General features: G+C 48.1%; 10 protein-coding genes across 10 annotated transcripts; 4 read left to right on the plus strand and 6 right to left on the minus strand.

Annotated features, from left to right (window-relative positions):
* Nucleotides 1-186: 186 nt before the first annotated feature.
* N7481_010848 (MFS transporter) lies at nt 187-1,935 on the plus strand (the record flags this gene model as incomplete). Its single annotated transcript, XM_057270067.1, has 4 exons — nt 187-422; nt 482-1,468; nt 1,538-1,669; nt 1,728-1,935. Coding segments are annotated over 4 exons (1,563 nt in total), but the record flags the coding sequence as incomplete, so codon positions are not given.
* A 125-nt stretch (nt 1,936-2,060) lies between these two features.
* N7481_010849 (MFS transporter) lies at nt 2,061-3,566 on the minus strand (the record flags this gene model as incomplete). The annotated part of the gene is made up of 1 exon (XM_057270068.1): nt 2,061-3,566. One exon carries the CDS (start codon nt 3,564-3,566, stop codon nt 2,061-2,063), a length of 1,506 nt encoding a protein of 501 aa, XP_057117242.1.
* Nucleotides 3,567-3,998: 432 nt separating this feature from the next.
* Nucleotides 3,999-5,246, minus strand: N7481_010850 (asparaginase ahrA; the record flags this gene model as incomplete). The annotated part of the gene is made up of 3 exons (XM_057270069.1): nt 3,999-4,271; nt 4,325-5,025; nt 5,081-5,246. 3 exons carry the CDS (start codon nt 5,244-5,246, stop codon nt 3,999-4,001), a joined length of 1,140 nt encoding a protein of 379 aa, XP_057117243.1.
* A 2,202-nt stretch (nt 5,247-7,448) lies between these two features.
* N7481_010851 (uncharacterized protein) lies at nt 7,449-8,803 on the plus strand (the record flags this gene model as incomplete). Its single annotated transcript, XM_057270070.1, has 3 exons — nt 7,449-7,702; nt 7,761-8,205; nt 8,282-8,803. The coding sequence occupies 3 exons, from the start codon at nt 7,449-7,451 to the stop codon at nt 8,801-8,803; spliced, it is 1,221 nt and encodes a 406-aa protein (XP_057117244.1).
* Nucleotides 8,804-9,283: 480 nt separating this feature from the next.
* N7481_010852 (cytochrome P450) lies at nt 9,284-10,640 on the minus strand (the record flags this gene model as incomplete). The annotated part of the gene is made up of 6 exons (XM_057270071.1): nt 9,284-9,443; nt 9,526-9,686; nt 9,739-9,994; nt 10,049-10,159; nt 10,217-10,385; nt 10,580-10,640. The coding sequence occupies 6 exons, from the start codon at nt 10,638-10,640 to the stop codon at nt 9,284-9,286; spliced, it is 918 nt and encodes a 305-aa protein (XP_057117245.1).
* A 78-nt stretch (nt 10,641-10,718) lies between these two features.
* N7481_010853 (uncharacterized protein) lies at nt 10,719-11,351 on the minus strand (the record flags this gene model as incomplete). The annotated part of the gene is made up of 3 exons (XM_057270072.1): nt 10,719-10,942; nt 10,995-11,225; nt 11,321-11,351. The coding sequence occupies 3 exons, from the start codon at nt 11,349-11,351 to the stop codon at nt 10,719-10,721; spliced, it is 486 nt and encodes a 161-aa protein (XP_057117246.1).
* A 955-nt stretch (nt 11,352-12,306) lies between these two features.
* N7481_010854 (uncharacterized protein) lies at nt 12,307-12,570 on the minus strand (the record flags this gene model as incomplete). The annotated part of the gene is made up of 1 exon (XM_057270073.1): nt 12,307-12,570. One exon carries the CDS (start codon nt 12,568-12,570, stop codon nt 12,307-12,309), a length of 264 nt encoding a protein of 87 aa, XP_057117247.1.
* A 642-nt stretch (nt 12,571-13,212) lies between these two features.
* On the minus strand, nt 13,213-14,984 carry N7481_010855 (cytochrome P450; the record flags this gene model as incomplete). The annotated part of the gene is made up of 3 exons (XM_057270074.1): nt 13,213-13,272; nt 13,315-13,459; nt 13,522-14,984. 3 exons carry the CDS (start codon nt 14,982-14,984, stop codon nt 13,213-13,215), a joined length of 1,668 nt encoding a protein of 555 aa, XP_057117248.1.
* A 1,185-nt stretch (nt 14,985-16,169) lies between these two features.
* Nucleotides 16,170-18,117, plus strand: N7481_010856 (GID4/VID24 family protein; the record flags this gene model as incomplete). Its single annotated transcript, XM_057270075.1, has 3 exons — nt 16,170-16,193; nt 16,262-17,855; nt 17,927-18,117. The coding sequence occupies 3 exons, from the start codon at nt 16,170-16,172 to the stop codon at nt 18,115-18,117; spliced, it is 1,809 nt and encodes a 602-aa protein (XP_057117249.1).
* An 870-nt stretch (nt 18,118-18,987) lies between these two features.
* On the plus strand, nt 18,988-21,229 carry N7481_010857 (uncharacterized protein; the record flags this gene model as incomplete). Its single annotated transcript, XM_057270076.1, has 7 exons — nt 18,988-19,115; nt 19,193-19,223; nt 19,284-19,421; nt 19,478-19,528; nt 19,586-19,838; nt 19,907-20,914; nt 21,105-21,229. The coding sequence occupies 7 exons, from the start codon at nt 18,988-18,990 to the stop codon at nt 21,227-21,229; spliced, it is 1,734 nt and encodes a 577-aa protein (XP_057117250.1).
* Nucleotides 21,230-22,274: the final 1,045 nt, after the last annotated feature.

The following is a 22,274-nucleotide window of genomic DNA, read 5'->3' on the forward strand; positions in this document are numbered from 1 at the left end:
CTTAGTCCCTTAGTCCCGCCAATCCCGCAATCCCGCAACATCCGCAGGCAGCCCGGGCATCTTTCAACAAGGGCATAATAGCATTATTGAGCTTGCCATGAAAGCTACAAACATTCACTTAGCACAAGATATGCCAAAACCCTTCTCACTTGCCCGCAAGACTGAACCCGTGTGTGACGTGCATAGCTATCAACTCAAGGTAAATACAACCAGACTGGTTCACGACTTAAGGTCACAGCTAATACGACAGGACCCCAATTCAGCGGAGAGGAATCTGGCGCGAAACAATCCATGGATGAAAAGGTCTCCATGGGACAGGGCAGACCGTTGCCAGGCCCCCTTCCTGACCTGGAAGATTATGTTGTTGATTTTGACGGAGATGACGATCCATCGCATCCTTACAACTGGCCATTTACCGTCAAGTAAGCAAACATAATGCATAAAATCACAGGGGGATTTCTAATACAATTTATTTAATTAGACTTTTCTCTGCTGTGCTGGTCTGTTCAGGGGCGTTGATAACCTCGTTAGCCAGCGCCATCTTCGCCCCAGGGTCCGATAGCGCGAGCAAGGAATTCGGCGTTGGAGCTGAAGTAGGAAAGTTAGGTACAACGCTCTATGTTCTAGGATTTGCTTCAGGGCCAGTGATATGGGCTCCAGCCTCTGAACTTTACGGAAGGAAATTGCCTTTGTCTATCGCTCTGCTCGCCGGTGGAATATTCACCATCGGATCTGCCGTTGCCAAGGATATCCAAACACTTCTCATCTGTCGTTTCTTTGCGGGTATGTGTGGTGCGAGCCAGCTTACCGTCGTCCCAGGAGTATTGGCAGATATATACGACAACACTCGACGAGGCATTGCTATCTCAATTTATGCTTTGACTGTATTCGTCGGCCCGTTTAGTGCACCTTTTATTGGTGGGTTTATTGCGACGAGTTACTTGGGATGGCGCTGGACTCTTTACATTCCGGCTATCGTCAGTCTTTTTACAGGCGCAGTGTCGGTTGTATTTCTGCGTGAGACCTATGCACCGGTACTTCTTATGACTAAGGCTGCGAAAATGCGGCGTCGAACGAATATCTGGGGAATCCACGCGAGACAGGAAAGGATGGAAGTGAATTTTGCCGAAATGTCCAAGAAATACTTCACTCGCCCACTGACGATGCTTTTGACTGAACCAATTATTCTACTCGTTTCGCTTTACATGTCCTTTATCTATGGACTTGTTTACGCGTTGCTGGAGGCATATCCATATGTCTTTGAAAATGTGTATGGAATGAAGCCCGGAATCAGTGGATTACCTTTCATCGGCCTGATTGTCGGAGTACTACTGGCACTGACGTTCATATTGCTGGAGCATGGCAGCTATGCAAAGAAGTTGATAGCTAACAAAGGCGTACCTGTACCTGAATGGCGTCTCGTCCCTCCGCTTATTGGGGCACCCGTGTTTACAATCGGAATCTTCTGGTGAGCTTGCACCTCATCCACTGAACCCTAAATAATACATTAAATTTAGGAATGCTAATATCTTAACAGGTTCGGTTGGACCGGCTATGATCCACAGATACACTGGGCAGTACCTACTGTCGCTGGGATATTTGTTGGGTTCGGCGTTCTTTGCGTGTTTCTTCCCTGTTTCAACTACTTGGTTGATGCATATCTACCTCTGTTGGGTTTTCCGATCTTGAAAATCTTGAATTGTGAATTTGCTGACTCTCTGGAATAGCGCCGCGTCGACAGTCGCTGCCAATATTATTCTCCGCTCTACTGTGGCGGCAGGTTTTCCACTTTTCACAACTCAGATGTTTGAAAACATGGGTGTTCAATGGGCTTGTACATTACTTGGCTGCCTGGCTGCCGCTATGATACCGATACCACTGGTCTTCAGAGCTTATGGTCCTTTACTGCGAAGCAAAAGTAAGCTTTTCAAATGAAAGGAGAAGCAAATGCTGGGAAGTTTTATGACTTTCGAACATGTTCAGGTAAATTTACAAAATTGATAGATTGTTATAAGTTTAATTCGATCCAGGGATATTATTACATTGCCGCATACCACAAGTTAATAGCTTGCTTGTGCCCTGGCCCTCAGCCTTGCACCGTAATACCATAGAATCAAAGGAGCTGGCAGTCCGACGACCAGTCCTATAAATGCAATTGTAGTGTTTCCCCACCCATATCCAAGTACCTTGTACATAGTTGGCGCAAACAAAGGGAACAAGAATGCCGTCAGACTGCGTGGAAACTGAGAAGCGGCCCCGGCACTACTTGTATGTTCCGGATAGGCCTCCATGATATATGCCTGCAACGGCATGCCTGTAATCTGTATGCCAAGCATTGCAATGAAAGCACCAAGGTCGACAATAGCCCAATGGAGGCGATACTGAGCTGCCCAGCCATAGAGAAACAAGCCAAGCGGCCCGATAAAAGCACCTGGAAAAACAGAAGGCGTTCGAAGCTCAGGAGTATGCTCGCCATTAGCACGGGCTTTGAGACGATGGTAGAGCGAGTCCATAAGCATTCCACAGAGCTGAGCCCCCACAATCTCGCCTAATGCAACTGCGATGTAGTGCAAACCGCTGGTTTCCACCGATTGGTGATACTGATAAATCCATAGATCTGAAAAGGTAGAAAGAACAATGTACAGAATTCCATAGTAGAATGCCGACACGAGCGAAGAGATTTGAATGATAGGATGAGAAACTAGAAGCCGGACAGGTCTGACCAGTGCGCGTCCCAGGATCCTTAGCGCGGACTTGTTCGCATGGATCCGTTCATGAACAGTGTAATACCGCGTGTCGCCAGTTTCCCCGCGAATTCGCTCTGCACGACGGCGCAGGATTAAAGGCTCATAGGTCTCTTGGAAAGCCGTGAAAGAGACTAGAATCATAACTGCCTGGAAGATAGATGTTGCCCAGAACATCCAGCGCCAAGTCGTACGATCCGCCATGAAGCCACCGATGATCGGACCAACAGCGGCTCCCAGCAAGGGAATCAGCATGTACACTCCAAGAGAGCGCCCGCGCTGTTCGGGTCGCCACACATCGCCCAAAACACCATTCGCCAAAGCGTATATGGCACTAGCGCCAAAGCCGGCGAGAAAGCGACAGGCGATCAACGTTTCTTTATTTCTAGCGAAGCCACAGGCAATATTCCAGATAAGGAACCAGACATTTGAAGCGTGGAGGATTGGCTTGCGACCATAGACCTCAGACAAAGGGCCAATAAAGAGTGGACCGAACGCTGTTGCAAGAAGATAAATCGAGAGAGCCATCGCTGACTCGGCGGAGTTCATGTCGAATTCTGCAGAGATTGTGGATAGGGCTGGGGCGATGATCGTTGATACCATGATTCGATTGAAGCCGGTTGCAGAGAGCACATCGGTAACAGCCCATTTACGACCGGTCCGCCAGTCCTTTGGGTTCTCTGCATCGAAAGGCTCAGCAAATGCGACCAGGAATGGATCATCCTGTTTGCTGTGACTGGTGATGGGGGCTAATTCGACATCGGTTGGCGAGATTGCCGTGACAGCATCAGGGCCCTCGCTATGAGTAGTATTGGAGGTCATAGTAGCGCAGAGTCTCGGCGAAGCGCTGCCTAATATCGAAATAAGCAAAGAGACCCCGGAGAGAGTATGGCAATGGGATGGAATCTAAATAATCGACCTTCCCCAGACGAGGAGGTGCGGGGATCAAAATAAGCGGGTCGGATCCGGCCGATGGAATACCACGCCACCAGAAAATGAGAGATTGCGGTGATAGGAGCAGAATGAGCAATTATTCATACGAGATATTCTTGTAATTTTATAATGGGGCCCTCCAAATCAACGGAATGCCTCGGCGTGGCAGGACTTGCTGTCAAACGGATAAGGCTTCGTTCCAAGTCCAGCGGAAGAGAATCATTATAGAACGTGGCCCGCAGATTCTAATTAAAGGCAATTCATGAATCAAACCAAGATTACATTATTATTGCTTTTCTAATCTTCCAGCAAATAATATTTCTAAGCAAAGGTAGCCTTCCCAAATACGGTCCGAATTTCGTCGAACCTTTTGCCTTCTGCTAGCAACAGCCCAAGCAAAACACGCGCCTGTTGGGGGTTGTGTAGGCCACTAGCAATACGAGTCTTCGCAGTATCACCCGTGATATCAGCGGTGGGAACCTCGCCGTTCACAGTGCGATGACTCAAGATGACGGGGACGTTAGTCCGCGACACGATATCGTCGATGGCATCACCAAACTCGGTCGAGATGCCTCCTGCGCCCTCACCGGCAATCTAAGTTCATTAGCACCAAACCTCAGTTATCCGGGATCGTTCAGAGAACATACCACAATACCCTTAGCACCGTTCTTGATAGCACTGTGAAGCGAGTCGCTGTGCATATCCTCGTACGCGTACAGGATATCCACCCGGGGAATCGAATCCACGTCATCCACATCTGCGACGTGCTTTGCGTTCGGTTGTACGGCCGGGTAGAAGAAGTATGGCGTGTTTGAAACAATCATGCCGAGACTACCCTGTTCGTAAGCCTTGAAGGTATCCATGGTATTGGCATTTGTTTTGGTAGCAAAGAAAGCCGAAACGATGCGGTCGTTCAGAACAACAAGTGCACCGCGATCCTTGGCCTGCTTGTCTGCGGCCACAGTAACACCTTGGAGGAGGTTCATGGGGCCATCGGCGGAAATGGCAGTGGATGGGCGCATCGAACCGACGAAAACGATCGGCTTGCCGCAGTTGACTGTCGCATCAATGAAGAATGCCGATTCCTCCAAAGTGTCAGTACCGTGGGTGATGACGGCACCGGACATTGTGGGGTCATCGCAAACGGTCTTCTGTAACGTCTGCGTCAGATTCAGGAGGAGGGATGAGGATATATCGCCGCTGTTGACATTGTCGAATTGAACGGCGTTAACGTTGGCAATGTCGTAGACCTCGGGAATTTTGGAAAGAATCTGGTTGATTTCTAAAGCTCCAGACTTGTAGCCTGCTGTGGCTGTCTTATCGTCGCTTGTCCCGGCAATGGTGCCGCCTAGTATATTCATGTTAGGAGAATAATTAACATTATGGAAGTAGTGCCTGCTTACCCGTTGCTAGTAAAGTAACATTAGGCAAAGATGCATCGAAGTGGTTGAACTTCAAGCCGTTGGAGTTGGTATATGATGTGTTGGAGGCTCGGGCATGAATGAGCGGAGAGGCATAGCTCGTCACAGCCAATGCCGAGATCGCGAGGGTATTAAGGAGCAGACCCATTTTCGGTATAAACTCGTGATCTTTTTCTTGGTATTTTCAGCAGAGAGCCTGGTAGTTTGAGGACTATATAACATATCACTCCAGGGCTGTCGGTAGTTGCGTCATCCGGTTTTTGTCTTTCCGAGACTCTAGGCATCTATAAACCCTGAATTGATCTCCTTGGCAGCTCTTGTCGCAACAAGGTTTCGTCCAAAAATATGAGAATGTAGTTTGCTGCGGGGCGGGCATATAAGAAGTGGATTGAGGTGGATCGAGGTGGAGACGCATAGTTGGAGTATGCAGAATGTCGTTATGTACAAGATTTCCAACTGTTTCGGTTCTCCGATTGGTATCACCACCCGAAGATGCCAGATGGGAAGAGGCAAAATAGTGAAATCGGGTCTTGGTATAGGATCGCGGTTGGTAGTACATTTGACTGGGCAACAATTAAACTTTTTCGACGGACATTTCGAGTTGCTGGTATTTTGCCAAGTCGAAAATGCGTTTGTTTCTATTATTCCATTGTGAACTGCACATCTGCAGTGAAGATAATGGGCCCTCTCAACGGGCCGATCACGGGGGCAAGTGTATTGTTATGAGATAAATTATCCATATCCGAAGAAGTAAGTCGCTCGTGAACTCGGTTGAAAGAACGAATAAAAGTCTCGGCTCACGACCCGTACCGTTTCTTCCGAGCATACCCTAAGCCGATCATCTCCAACCGTACTTGGCTCTGCTTGGCACGGAGAGGCTGTGTGTGATTTAGGTTCTCGCCAAGCATAGGATGATAAGCGTTAGTCACTGAATGAGGCTTTTTTGCTCCGCCTCGTCAAACTGAGACCTTGATGGCGATCAGCAATATGTCGGTAGAATATCGGGTTAACTCGATCAGGCTGAAGTGTAAACCATCACCGCATTCTGTCCCTGACGATTAACGGGGAGCTCAAGAATCCCTGAAAGTCGAATTCGCTATTCCATATGTACTAGTATCTCGTTGGCAGCTTTGCGTCCCTCAGCAGCCGAGTAGCTAGTTTTCATTGTATATCTCTCCCCACGATATCTTGCCGCGTTTCGTTATCCGCCAATGCTCTCTCTTCTTGGCAGATTGAGGGTCGCATCGGCACTTGTCCTGCGTGGTTCCGGGTTTTGCTCGTCGCTCATATATGTTTCTGTTCTCAAACTGGGTACCAAGATCTTGGGTTCACTCGGTGGCAATTTTGAGATAGGATTATGAGGAGTCTCATCTTGGGCACTCCTTGTCGAGAGGCGTAGCGGGATCTCTGGAGTTATGAAATGATTCGTTTCATGGTGACGACTGGTACATTCCAAAGTCGTGGAAATGGTGTATTCGATGGGTTCAACAAGAGAGTGGTGGTTCTTCGATTTTTGATTGTGCTGTTATGTTTGTTTGCTCGATATCGTGAGTTGGGAGTTCTTGTTGGCCAGGGAAAGTTGATGAGTCAGCATTTCTCGCAAGCCAACTACCATCGGGTTTCCAGGTTGCCAACTTGGTCTCTCACTTTGCACTCACGGCATCAACAGTGTATAACTTGTTATACTGCAAGCTCTATCCCATGCCCCATCAGCTTATCGGGCGGCTTCGAAGCACTCGGATGAAGTGTGTTTCTCGGCCGAGTCTAGCAACTGGCGGCAGGAAGATAACTATCCTTGATGCAGGAATCATATCCGAATACCCCGTATACCTGTCTAGAGCAGAGTCTACCCTCTTTTTATCTCTTCTCGCGAGATATGAACCTGTAAAATACCACATTTGAATCCTCAAAGGAGCTGTTGAATTGACGAAACGGAGAATCCGGCAGCATTGGCGGAAGACGCGATTCGGCTAGAAAGTGCACGCGCATTTTAGCCCGGTGCGCTGGATTTTATGCTGCAAAATGAGCACACTTCTGAGCTATCTGATCCTGCTTGCTAACTAAATCAGGCAGATTGAGATGTTCGTCGAATGGGGAGTGATTTCATGGGAATCCCATCTCACGTCCTGTCAAATAGGGACCGATCAAGTGGAGACAAAATTGATGGCCACGACAACAACCTGCATGGCCCCCACGACACGGGATGAAGCTTTTTCCTCCCCCCCCCCCCTTTTTCTTTTCTTTTTGATTTGAGTTTGACCTTTCAACACATCAGTAGTCAGCTATAAACTCCTACCAGCTGCTCCAAACTATCTTGGCAGACGGAGTACGGAGGACAGAGTGGTCAACCATGTCTTCCAGCCTTGACATTGGCTTTGGCCCAGGCAAGTGGGGCGATGATGACTGGAATACTGTTGTGGATCTGGGCATTGCAACTGGTCAGGATAGGAGCCTTATCGCTGTTAAGGCAGCCTTTGCATTTCTTCTGCTTGTGGGAATGCTTGTTCTCTCAAGCTTAATTTATGTCTTGAAAAGGTCAAGAAGCTATGTCCTCAAGCCTATGCCGCTGATCGCTACTTTGGCAGCCATGTTTTCAATGGTGGCGTAAGTCCCGACTCTGGTCCTAATCAAGTGTTGAATGAATCACTTACCATCCTAACAGCTCTATGGCCAATATGTTTGCTTATTGCAATTTCGGGCTCACAGTGTCCACGACCAAGAAGTGGTATTTGATCACTTCACTACTTTCCGCGCTTTTCGAGCAAGCTTCATATTGTATAATGTTTTATGTCTTCTATGCGATTGTCCATGTATTTCAAGAGCGTATCATGACTATGAGCACCAGGGTCTCTTCAACCATCAAATATGTGCATTGGGTGATCGTGGGTCTCTTCGCAGCACTCGTCATTATTGAGTGGAGCTGGATGGTACTCTACATCAACTCCACCGTTCATGATGAGTTAATCTTCACCGAACAGTACAATGTTTGGGGGAAGATTGACAGCGCCCGATGCATTCTCTTCTGGCTGAGCGCCTGGGAGATTGTCGGGTGGGCTTTCTACCTGGGTCTCATGACATCGCGGGGCTCATCTAAGGTCAATATAAAGGTACGTTCGCTATGAGGCTTGGAAAAACAGGACCACTTGAATGTTCTGCAGCATCTGACACTATCCATTTGAATAGATGTCATCATTTTTCTTCATCGCAGCTTGCGGCTTTTTCCTTGGCGTGAACTTTTTATTTTTCGTATGGGATGTGATATATTATCTCAAGGCTGTCGGTGAGACCGCCCAGTCCGAGTCTGCAGAGAACGTGAGCATAGCCACAGCTGCTATCGAGGAGATCCTCCAATTTGTCTTTGTTCAAGGGTCATTTTTCGGGCTTATCTTATGTTATTGGCGATTTCCGGAACCGGAGGCTCGCTTCGAAGAGGTTTCCAGTGGAGAGATCGAAGAGGCCAAATCTGGCTCTGGTGCCCTCCTCGACCGTACTGGCCTGGCCCCACGGGAGGTCGAAGGCAGCACCCCTTTGAATGGAATCACCGAAAAGAAAGTGGGTGTTTTTGAGGCGGACACCTCACGAGCTATACTGGAGGCGGATAACTCCGATTACCTTACAGATAAGAAAGCTGGCATTTCTGAGGTAGATGGCTCAAACGGAGTTCTGGAGGCTGATTCGACATTTGTTCATGAAGTAGCCACCTAGGCTCCTTCATTGCTATTCGTCGAAGCGTTGTCTATTTTGTCACTTTCTCTTCAATAGAATTCGTCAATAACCTTAGAACCTTAGTATAACATGATGCTAGAGCCTTGACATTCGTCCCGCTCTTGACGTCACGGTAATTAATAAAGAATTTCGCCGATTGCTGTTACTCAAAGATTAGAAATTCTTCAAATAACTTTGTGCATAATCAAGTGGAACGAACCAAAACAGAAAATAAATCTCAATTTCAAGCAAAGAAAAAAAAACTCAAAAGGAATGCCACACCTGGCAATAAATCCAACCTCGGAAAGTGCTATCTAAACACAACAATGCAGCATATGCCTTATTGATGCACTAGTATAGCGTACTAGGCAATCAACTCCCCTCTAGGATCCTGCTATTGCTTTCAGCCTTAGACAGTCGACTGGCGGAATTTTGCCAGGGAGTGTTATTCTGACGATCAGAAGCTGATCTAGCCACTAACTATGACCTCGCCTGATGAAATTGTACTATAAGCTCACGTTTCGACCACATGACATGCAAAGAGCTCTCTGCTTCCCAGTCCATTGACTTGTTGATCAATGTCATATCATACGTCCATATCATTCGAGCAAGAATGAGATTGACCTCCATATAGGCGACACTGCCAAAAATTGGTTAATAAGCTTGGCCATGAGGGGAATGGAAGCTTGATGCTGCTTTGCGTGGGGACGATGATGACTTACTTTCGCCCAAGGCAGGCTCGAGTGCCAAGAGAAAATGGCTGACTGGCCTCCTTAATATCAGTGCATTCTGGGTCAATCCACCGTTCTGGTTTGAAAGTGTGGGGATCATGGAAGTTAGCCTCATCGTGTGTCACTGTCCACGCACTTGTATAAACTTCCGTCTGCCGTTTCAATCAGCTTCGCGTGGGGCATATTTGGCATGGGGTTACTTACGCCCGCAGGAACCCACACCCCATCGATAGAAACACCGGGAGAAACTCGAGGAAATCCTTGGGAGCCGGGTGGATAGATACGTAGTCCCTCGCTGATAACGGCTTGCAAGTAAGGCAGAGCTTGCGCAGCAACATGATCAATTTTCTCGTAAGTCTTGAACTTTCCGCGGATTTCATCTTTCAACTTTTCGGGATTTCTTAGGAGATAAAAGGTTGCCGCAGCAAGAAAGGTCGCTACTGTTTCCCCGCCAGCGATTCTGTTTCTAAGCGTCAGAAGCCAAAGCCACATCGAAATGACATGAAATACTAACACCAGGGTAGAAGCGTGGGCAGTGAGCTCTTCCCGATCCATCTCATTTGACTCGACCTTACCAATAAGATTAGCCATGAAATCCCTGCGGTTTGAGGACGAATTAATAAGTCTGTGTATTCAGTTCAGTATTTGATATCTTTCGTTTCAGACTTGAATGAATGCTCACCGGGCCACTTTATTCCTTGTGTATCCGGTATGCTTTTTTCGGATGTCGTCCAGAATAGGGGAAAGAAGCTTGGCCATTAAAGCAACCACAGAAAAATGGCGGAAATTGTCTGCGACAGTGATAAAATATAAATGATCCTCAACTAATGATGACCAAAAGTGTGGCTTTCCTGAATATTCCAAGTCAATTTACGAGAGAAGCAAAGGCGCAGCTTAGGGGACGAATTGGGGTTTCATACCATCTTCAATAGAATGGAATGATTCACCGAAAGCTATTGTCTCCGGAAGGGAGAAAGCAGCATCAATTAGCTAACAGTAAAAAGGTGTGGTAAAAAAAGAGTGGTAAAAAGTCAGTGTGTCTCACCAAACTCTCCAAGGATATCGAATGCCACCATCTCGTACCATTTAGTCATATTCAAGCCCATTGTATTCAGGCCAGGCTCTCCGACCCTGGCTATAAAGCGATCAACGCATTGACTAACAATAACCACTTGTTCCTCCAATCAGCGCAAAGAGAAAGCAGGCGACAGAGACTTTTTCATGCGAGTGTGCTTATCCGGGTTTCGCTCGCTTCCGATGCATAGAGAGTCAAACCCGGCACCGTATATCTCATAGAATTTGCTCTTGACCAAAGGGCGTTGTCCACTGTGACGGTGACCATAAATTTCTTTCCACGATCCGACACTGGCAAATGACAACTCATTTGGCGAGACCCGAAAAACAGGACCTAGCCAAGCAGGTCAGAACTCAGGAAGAGAATAAATTATGAGCAAGGATACGGCCGCGGCATACCATATCGTCGATGCTGATCGTCGATTGCTCGATGGAAACGACCACCCATTGAATGATATATTCTCCATGTCTATTACTGGTGCGTGAGCGTAAGATCCTAAGGGTGGGAAATGAAGCAAACATACCAGCGACGCGCGAGCTAGGAAGGGGCCCGGAAACCCTGCCAGAGGGTGAAAGAAAAGATTGTATACACTCCGTATGACGATGTAGCACGCTGTCTTAAATTTGCTGTGATTAGTTGAGTTGATTCTAAGCTAGTTGTAGTAGGTGGTGGATACCAGAACAAGCGCTACTTCAACAGTACCTAACAAACTGCTCGGCTGATAGCTCCAGCTCGTCAACATTTTTTTTTAGCGTGAATTAATCGGAAGAAAGCATGGGAATCCCTTTGAATTACTGTCAGATAGCTTCGTCGCTATATAATATTATGACTACTAGTACTGATTCCAGGTTGAGCCGATGTATTGTGGTTGGAAAATATACGGTCTACGTTGATCTTTTACCCAAATAGGTAATTCCCGGACATAGCTCAATTGCCTCTCCATGGTTTTATCAAAATTCAGCTCTAGAGTTCGACTTACTGGTTAGTAGTTTACGGCACTCCATAGCTGCAATCGATCCAGTACTGCCGGGCCGACAGCTATCAAAAATCATGAGTGCGCCGATACAATTTTGACACTTGAATACCTTATTGTGTAAATATCTGTAGAATATCTGGGCCAGGGCCAGGAAGTACTTAGTAGGTGCTGATATGTCAGAACTCCCTACTTTATAGATAGCGAATGTTAGGGACAGGGGTATTATCCTAATTTGTATCCTAACCGGTTATATTCAGTGCCCTGAGTGGTTAGGATCAAACAATTTGTTTAGGTAAAATGGCCTTACCATGATGTACTAGCCAGGTCTAAATTTATATGGGGACACTAGGAATTTTAGGACACTGTCGGCCTGGCAGGAACACTGGGTCGATTGCGGCCATGGAGGCAATATTAGGTTCTGCTCGACTTGTCTACTTGATTTCTTTTTAAAGAAAAGAAAGACAAAAACAAAGGGCTACGTGTATAGTTCAGATAAGAACTCCAGAAATTCCGAAGGTACTACTACAACGGTAAGCACCTCTTCAAGAGATTGTTGAAGTTGGATGTGGACATGTGTCACTTGGAGCTTCATAAAAGAGACTATTAATGAAAAAAAGTGGTATACTACAGCCTTGGAAGTCAGTGTACAGATTCATTACTCGTTATCCATAGTTTTTTATCCTGCAAACTATGCGTTTTCCGCCGGTGACCCTGGAAGAGGTCACTCTTTCTCCGATCGACCAGCAATCTCTGTGACAAGAGGACAGACGGAGGTGAGTTTTCGAAATAAATCCTGAATATGTTGATCAATGCGCGCCATTCGTGCTTGCTGGTGTGCCCGTCGGGTGAGAGAGCCGATAGTCTTCAGGCGAACCAGGAAACTTTTCAATTCCAAAAGCCGTCTTGTCACCAACACACCCATCATGATCTCGTAGTCTCCACCTTCAATCTCATAATCTCCCAAAGACAGAGGCTGTTTATCCATCGTGGCTGCCAGTATGGGTGCTTGCTCCGGGCCATTTGCTTCCACTCGAGCAATAAAATCATTAATCATTTCACCACATATGATAGTCAGCCGCTCGAGCACCATACTAAGCACCATCATTATCTTGGCGGGTACTTCGCCGCATGCTCGCATAGATAAATTGTTGCTTTATGGCTTAACCCGAGCCCTGGTGCGCATTTGAACCGAGAATCTGTTCCTGAGTACAAAGTGTAGTCCCGGAAGTATACAGATTGATAAGACCCATATTACCTGCGCCAATGGGGATTGCCAGTGCCGACCCACATATGTGGGATGTGAGGTTCCTCGGCCACACAGAGCCCCACTTGCCGCAGCCGCTGTCAAGGATGAGGCCATCTCTATTGCGCATTTAATACTCTGGAACTGGGTCTAAATACAGATACTAAATAACATGGTTTACATGCACCCGAAGAGAGCTCATTTCTTCTGTCGTAGTCGATTCTATCCGTTCTTGATCCAAAAATGCACGTTTTTCTCTCGGACACGTAACAACTGAATAGTTACTCTAGGACTTCGCGATGAACCTCTTCCGCTGATTTCTATTCTCAGAATTAAATAATGTATAGAGAAGCTATCTTCAAAGGCAGTATTCTCGGTTGGGCTCTACATTTTATCGAAGGAGATATAGCATTTGTGCTCCTGCTCAAAGTTAATTCGAGGCAACTATAACCCATCGGAAACCCTATCGGAAACCCTTGAACATACCGCAACTTTACTATGCGTGGCATCGGAGAGGACTTCAAATCGACTGGTTGCCCCCGGGGAGATGCCATGAAAGCTTGGTTTCAATGACGTCGAGTATCTTCTGTATAAAGCTGTTGCCAGGGTTGTCATCTCGGCCATCGCAAGACTGTTTGTACGTCGACCATTAGATTCCGCGACCAAATCTCCCATGAGTCCATGTCTACTTACTGCATGCCAATGCACATCCTTGCTCCGCTTGAGAAAGCCCAAAACCATCTATTCAACTCAGCAACATCTTCCTCCTCGCCCAACCATCGATCCGGGTTAAACGATGCCGGGTTTTCGAATACTTGAGCATTGCGATGAATGGAATACGGCGACATGCTCACAGCGGTGCGAGGGGGGATGGCATATCCATCAATTATTGACTCGGCAGGGAGGCTCCGAGGCTCCGAGGCAGGCAAAGGCGCATAAATTCGCAGAGTCTCTTTAATAACGGCGTCAAGATATCGCAACTTGTCGCATGTTTCGACAGAAGCAATTCCATCCGCGTTGAACAAATCTGCGGGCATCGATCGGATCTCTTCCTGGAGTTTCCGCTGGAATTTCAGACTCTCGGGTCGTGAAAGGGCCCAAATCATGAACATCAAAGAATCCGATGTCGTATCAATACCGGCGAGGAGATGGTCCGCGCATTCTGAAGCAATTTCCATATCGTCGAGGCCATTATCCTTCAGACTGTTATGGCTCTGCCACAAATTACCAAGGATTGTATATTGCTGCGCTTCTTTGCTATCGTTTGACGAGTCTTTGAAACTGTGCCAAGCGTCCAAGGCGTGAGCACGAATCCCTGTGTATGTTGTCGGTTTACTCATTGGATATAGTTTCCGTAGAAAAGGTTCCATCGCGCCAGTCGTGGAATAGAGCCATTTCGTGAAGGATGGCAAATGCACAACAAACCACGACAGCCTTTGGCGATCGGTATCCAATATGTCATTTAATAAGTCACGGTTTGCCCCTTTCAAACACTTCGTCCTACCGAAGTTTCCGTAGACAAAATCCGTGATTGAATCCAATGAAAAATAATGCAGACTTGAAAAAAGTTCCTTTGCGCTTTCGGGGTCTTTCTCAATCAGATTTAGATAGTCCAGTACTTTCTCTTCAATCATAGTGGACGATCGCTTGGTGATTGCCGACTTGGAATATGCATGAGCAAGGAGCCTCTTCCGTTGAGAGTGTTCCCGGACCGATCCAAAAGTGAAGAGATTCTTTTTGGTGTATACGTCAAACATGCTATAAAATGAAGTTCTTTCAAATCCACTGCCAGCACCATATATCGTCCGTAACGCTGAAAGGCTGTTGAACGCGACCTCATTCGGACCTAGCCGCACGACGGGGCCGTATCTTTTGTGAATTTCGTAGATGCGGCAGGTGCGTGTTCCTTTCCAGTCATCGAGTGCAAGTCTCCACTTCGTTAGTGCATATATTTTTGGACCCGGAATTCGAGCAAGCGGTCCATTCAAAAGAGGAGAGATGATCGAATGAAGGAAAAAGATAATCGCGACTCCGATCACCCCAGTAGCTAAGGGTGTTGATATCATGGCTAGATGAAGACGGGTGTTCAGTAGCAATACCAACAAAAGTCTAAATAAATGTAAGTCACTACTCGACCAACGTTCTTTGCAGAACATTCCTTCTCTTACTTTTATACCTTGTGCTCTTTTCTCCCTTCGCTTCCGCCTGCCATAGTCGGGTAGCTCGAGTTACGAACCTGCAAGGAAAAGAGGGGCCGTACAGCTCTCATTTACAAAAGTATGGACGTTATTTGGCTTATCGATGTTCTTAACAAACGAAGTCTCAAAGGTGGGGTGATCTAAGCCAGTTGAAAGTATATCAATGCGGGGTACAGAGGAGACAGACGTATCATCTTTCGTATTCTGTCGGATCAGCCGATGTGCCCAGGGTCCCATGTCTCGGCTTCCTTCAATTTTGCCGATTCCAAGACCCTCTCTATGCGGGTGGCATAAGAAAAAGCAGGAATTGACGAAAGGAATCGAGCAAAGGTTGAGGGCTCATATCTCCATGAGCCTCTCGCTAACTGTGGCCATTTACGCTTCACATTGTTGATAGGATATCTCTTGAGGCTGAGCCCTCCGGTGATCCTGGAAGAACCTTATCTGCAAATATCGAGCTTCTGGAATGCACTGTCTATGGACTGCTCTCATGTGCCCCTCTAACGCCGAGAAGTGGTATACTAGCACCATTACTAGCAGGCTTCCATTTAGGTTGATCTGATATACACCATGCTTCTTCCAACCTCTTGGAAACTCATCGATCTATCCTCGTTTGTGATATGCTTTCCAAGGGTTGTGTATGCTGAACTGGCTAACTACTAGTATATTACAGTCTTGCTATACAGGGACCCAGTACCTAGTACTAGTAGTAGGCCACCCGGGCGGCCTCTTCCTACTAGGGCCAGAATGTATACCACCCGAAGATTACCGTGTTCCATCCGAAAATCAACCCGACGAGAAGTTCCATAAGTACTAGTATTGACCTCAGTGGCTTGAATTTCCTAGCTCTCTGTGTATCCCAAGTGACTTTCCCGGGCGGAAGGGAAGCCGTTTGGACGTCATTGGGCGTCTCCACCACAATCGCGCGAGTCAACTCTTCTCCGGGGAAAATCCATTATCATCTCCATCTGCATCTCCATCTCCACTCTCTGCACTGCATCACTTGGGCCTTGGGGAAGCCTTTTATCCACCGACTTGGATTACTACTACTACTACTACTCCATAGGACTTCCAGTTACCACCTGCACTACCACTGGACACACCTTGTGTCTGGACGTTCCCCTTACTGCGCGAATTCCGAGGATGCCGCCTCCCAACTCGGCATCGGTATGACTCCTGATTTGATTACCAAAAGTTCCCCTCGATGAAGCTCATCTAACCCGAACTCCCACTAGCACGGAACTCCTGATCTGCCACCTACTGCCCCGACATCCCACCCCGAGTCTGAGTCCTCTCCCCAAAGAGGATCGTCATCGCGATCGTCCCACACGGATTCCCCGGTCCCTACCGACGACGATAACATTCATGACGAGAATGTAAACTTCCTCCGCTCGCGCTCCCTCCTCTACAGTCCATACCACCCACCCGAAACCTCCCTCAGTCGATCTCGTCGCCGTCGAGATCCAACATCCCACCCTCGGCCAGTTGATGAAACAGACCGCATGGACGTGGACGACCCCGATCACAATAGCAACTTGCGCCTGTCAGTCGAGATCAACCGTCGCATCCCCATCGTCCGCCGTCAGCGAGAAGATATTACCAACACCAACATGCCGAACTACGAAACACACCGGTCAGATCCTCGCTCGCTCTATGGCTGGGCTCCGGGCTCCGACGATGAAGAAGATCCCCGGCATGGCGAGGAGTCCGACGATGACCAGATCCAACCATTCCTCCATGCCATCTCGGACCGCGCCGCATCGTCTAGCCGTTCCCGAAGACACGAAGCGACCGGTCGCACCCCGCCTATCAGACCCGGAGACGATCATGGCGAAGGGAGCAGCCGACTAAGAACCCCGCCACTTGCGACGATGGAGGCTTTGCTACAGTCAGCCAGACGACAACCAAGGCTGTCGCGAACTCGGACACTGGAGAACTACTTGCTGGATCGATATGCAAACCGGTCGCACGAAGACTCTGATGAGACCGACCGTGCAGCCGCTTCGTCCTCAACCTCCTCATCGCGAGCCTACCGATACCGACCCTCCAACCGTGGCGATAATACCAGGCCGCTTACACATACCGACCTGCGTGCTCGCGCATCTGCGCATCGGCAACTGCACTCGGCAGCCCCCGGCGACACACTACTGAAGAATACAATCACCTACTTGGATCGTCTGCGATATTCAAGCTCGTTCGAGGAGAGCATTACCTCCGCTGCTGCCACGGGATTTCTCTTCGAGAACTTCCATTGGAAAGACAGCGATTTCATCTTGGAAACAAACACAATAGCCCCACCGGCCACATGCTCTTGGCTCCGACCTGGTGTTGTTTTCTCGGGTTGCCAGCGCGCGGCGAATACAGGCTCCATACTTTCGCAGCGATTGTCAAATCCTCGGGCCCCCGGCGACCCGGTCATTGTCAACGGTGGCGACGAGCCTCGGATCAACGTATATACCACTAATGGACGACGATACCTTGCAAATAACCACCGGGAAGAGAACTGGCCTGTCAAGGTCACAATCCACAACATCAACCACACCGAGATGACTCTGTCGGGCACCATGGAGGCATACAACATCCCCGACAAAACTTCGCCTACTCATGATGCACACATTGTCACTTTCCTAGAAGGTGAAATCATAGATTTCAACCAACATACACTAGAAACGAAGAACTTCAAGGCGGATGCCGATATCGACAGCACATATTGGCGAGAACTGCAGCCGTTCAAGGACCTCACGGATTCCGAAATCGCTAAGAACTTGGTGAGCAGGAAGTGGATCACCGAGCAATTGGCTAAGGGGTGGATCCTGATGCGATGGAAAGGTGAGCCGAAGCCCTCTTCCACCTCCCCCCACCAGATACTACCTGACGAAATATACTAATCTTCCGAACAGAGCGGTGCTTCATCACCCCCACCGACTCGCGTCAAGGTCTCACTATTTCCGGTTTTTACTACATCTCTCTTCGCCGAGAGGATGGACAAATTGAAGGGCTATATTATGACCCTGGCAGCTCCCCATATCAACAACTGTCTCTGAAACCAGAGACTCCGAAAATGGTTCGTCCATCGTATACCTTCCGCTAGATGAGCTTGCCCCAGACCTTGGGTCTGCTCGTCTCTGCCTTCCAATTTCAGCGGCGAGAAAAGCCGTTCCATCGGCGGCGGGATTTACAAATGCGCCTCAATTCTGTGGTGAACATATACGCACTATCGCATTTCACATGACGATTGGTTCTTTGCATAGCTGGGTGGCGTTGCATATTTTTTTTTTCTGGATATCTTATTCGGCCTCCCAGGCGGGTCGACTGTTGTACATTTTGGGTGGGGATTCTACTTTCTTCCAGGGACATTTGTTTACGTCAAGCCGCTTCTGTCTTATCTATGAAAAAGCATGATTTGATTCCATTATTTCCGTGTCCACAGCAATATCCACTTCCCCAGAGAGGGCAGCCCCATATTCTCCTCACATTTCGCTGCGCCATTTGTTTTCTCGCTTGTAGTTACTTGTGCGGACCAGCCTAATTCGCAATCTTCACGTAATGAGAACCACTACCACCCCGTTTCCCCATTTCCCCATTGTTCCAACCCAGTCCCTTCAATCCGGGGATGCGGGGTGTTCTCTAGGGGCCTCTTCACTCCACAACTACTCCGTAAACTCTCCCAAAAGGCAACAGTAGTCGCGCGCTGCCGATCTCAGCCACGCGATAAGCGACCACATCGTCCGCGTGGACCTACCCGATCCTGCGATGACCTCGGATCGTATCGTGCAGTGTTACATGACCCTGTCGATCACCAGGCATCACGCCTTACTCTTTTCGTCATACCCTCCTGCAGTATGAGGGCCGTTGAGCACATCAAGGGAGCAAGGTCTCGCAGGACTATTTATTGATCTTGTCTCCGCGTCCTTCGAAGCTGACATTGCCAATTACTCCCCGCTTGACTCATCCAAGCGCAATGCAGCTTCACCATCTTCCTTTCTTGGCAGCCTTGGCTGGCTGGTCGATCCAGCCAGCTTTGGGTGTTCCGCATTCTCCGAGAGATCAGGACCAGGCACAGTGCAAGAAAACCACTGTTGCGATTCTGTAAGACACGCACTAGTTGCCTTTGGCTGGGATGAAGCTGTCTCTTGACTGATACTGACACTGACACTATTTCGTAGGGGTGGTGGAATTGCTGGTATTTCGGCTGCTGTAAGATTCGCTTACGAACTATTTGTGTGCATTGTGGATGGTTTTACTCACAATTATTAGCAAGCTTTAACCAATGCCTCGGTTCACGACTTTGCGATTATCGAGTATCGTGACACCATCGGTGGTCGTGCATGGCACAAACCCTTTGGCAAAGGCCCGGATGGGAAGCCATATACTATCGAGATGGGTGCAAACTGGGTACGCATCTCAAGTGAAGTAACTAGGTGATTGCCAGCTAACAAGTTGGCAAATAGGTTCAAGGACTTGGAAACCCCGGCGGCCCGCAAAATCCTATCTGGACTCTGGTATGTCTAGGTCTACACCCTCATGCTCATTTGAGACTAATATTGTGATTTGAACAGGCCCAGAAATACAACCTCAAGACTCACTACTCGAACTATGATAATATCTCGACCTACAATGAGCATGGTTACTCTGATTATAGCAAGCTTCTCGATGACTATGATAATGCGTATGAGATCGCCAATCAAAAGGCAGGAGAAATCCTGACTCAAAATCTGCAAGATCAAACTGCTCAGACCGGCATGGCCTTGGCTGGTTGGAACCCCAAGAAGCATGATATGGAGGCTCAGGCTGTCGACTGGTGGAAATGGGGTACGTTCGGCCTCTACTTTGACATATAGCTGCCGCCAGTCAGTTCAATGCTAATCAATAAATTTCAGATTTCGAGGACAACTTCACTCCACTAGAGAGCTCTCTGGTCTACGGTTGCGCGGGAGACAATCTCACCTCTAACGTCTTCAGCGACCACGACAACTTTGTCACTGATCAACGCGGTTTCAACACGATCATCAAGGGAATGGCCTCCGATTTCCTGAAAGGAGACGACCCCCGCCTTCACCTGAATACTGAGATCACCGAGATCGAATACCACAAGGACGGCGTCACCATCCACAACAAGGATGGCAGCTGCATCACAGCCGCATACGCAATCTGCACCTTCTCCCTCGGCGTCTTACAAAGCGACGCCGTAAAGTTCACCCCGGCCCTGCCGGAGTGGAAGCAAACCGCGATCCAGAAATTCACCATGGGAACCTACACCAAGATATTCATGCAGTTCAACGAGACATTCTGGCCAACGGACACCCAATACTTCCTCTACGCAGACCCAGTCATGCGCGGCTGGTACCCGGTATTCCAATCGCTCTCGATGCCCGAGTTCCTACCAGGATCGAACATCCTCTTCGTAACCGTCACCAACGAACTAGCCTGGCGCGCAGAGCGACAATCCGACGAACAAACCCAGAGCGAAATAATGGCCGTTCTCCGCAAAATGTGGCCGGAAAAGAACATCCCCGAGCCAACCTCCTTCCTCTACCCACGCTGGAGTCAAGAGCCCTGGTCCCGCGGTAGTTACTCCAACTGGCCCCCGTCGACAACACTGGAGATGCACCAGAACCTGCGCGCCAATGCGGATCGTCTCTGGTTTGCGGGTGAAGCTACCAGTCCCACTTACTTTGGCTTCTTGCATGGTGCTTGGTTTGAGGGCCGAGATGCGGGAAGGAATATTGCGGCTGTTATGAAGGGTCATTGTGTGCATCCTGAGTCGAAGAAGTTGAAGGAGTGTGGTCAGCGTCACCATTATGAGACGCTTCATGGTACTTCGCCGTTGGCGGATTATAGTGCTGTTAATGGGTGGACGGCGAATAGCTTTTATGATAGCAATACTGGTTAGTTAGATGATATGTCAATAGTCGGTGGATAGATTCAGTGATATACTAAGATTTGAGATGTTGATGGGCCGTTTCGTTAAAGCTTGAGAATATGAGCAGCTGTAGACAAAGTCATCAACGAGACACGGGTGGATCTTTTGGGCCACAACCATCACAGTACATGAACAAGGTTGCTAACTCGTAACAGTTGGATTTGCTCATGTCGACGAGTGTTTAGAATTCCAAATATCTTTCTACGCCAAGTGGACGAGCTACGGAAAATCTAGCCGTCCTCATTCCACACAATGGCTGAAAGCGCAACCAAATTGGTAAAGAGGACCAAGGACGAAAAACGTTCATGAAGAGATCTCATTGAAAAGTGAAAATTGATTCATTCATCTAAACAGTATGTGACGCCCTCTCCCCGACAACACCCTATGGCTTCCCGGAGGGGGAAACACCAAAGCGTAGAGAGTGTTTAGGAAAGAGAAGCGTCTTCACTCTCCAGGGCCGGGAACGGAAAGAAACCCACGAAGGCCGAAGCATTTCGGAAATCTTTCAGCAAGCCACAATGTGGAGCCCCAATTTGATTTACATCGTAATGTAAACTGTAGATGGAGAAGAAGAAGGAAAAGAGAAAGGGAGAAGTTGCCGGGCCGAATTTATTGCTCAGAGAATTCCCGCGCTAGTGGGTTTCACCGCTTCTTTATCCGGACGGACTGATGCTGGCAGAAAATGAATGTACAAGTATACACCTAGCACGGAGTAGAACTTGATTGAGATAAAATTGATCAGTGCGAAAGAATATGCACTCCAGGGCTTGCAAATGAATAGTATTCAAGTTTATCTTCTACCTGGAATGAGAAAGGGGCCACCATTCGTAATCATTAGGGCTGGTCAATGATAAAAATTCTAAATTTAGTTATTTCCTACAATTTCATATCTAGAATCTACAGATTGACCCCACTCCCACGCTCCGGGTAACTCAGACTACTATTTCCTGGTCGGGCCGATTATTCGCAGCTTTCTCGGATACTATAGCCGGAAAAGATTCATAGTCGGAGGATGTCTCCACGGTCTCGTCTCAAACTTGAACCTAGCTCGGTAGTAGATACTAGGGATCCATTGCGCATATATACTACTTGATCATATAATAAATACACATTTCCCTCAATTAAAGCACTAGGTGAGCTCCAGGGAGACTATTCACCACCCCATACACAAATTGAGGTAACTAGATTCCGGGGTTGGGGCCCACTCCGAGACCCTGGATTTTGCGGGGGCCGTGGCACTCGGAGCCGGGCCACTTGCTTCGGCAATCCGTGTGGGCATCGACATTTCCGGAGCAACTCCGAGTGAAACTCCAGATTTTGTGCCC

This window comes from Penicillium waksmanii (genome assembly GCF_028829765.1).
Source record: "Penicillium waksmanii strain IBT 27052 chromosome Unknown utg000009l:1.0-4314994.0:1.0-4318279.0, whole genome shotgun sequence".
Taxonomy (NCBI): Eukaryota; Fungi; Ascomycota; class Eurotiomycetes; order Eurotiales; family Aspergillaceae; genus Penicillium; species Penicillium waksmanii.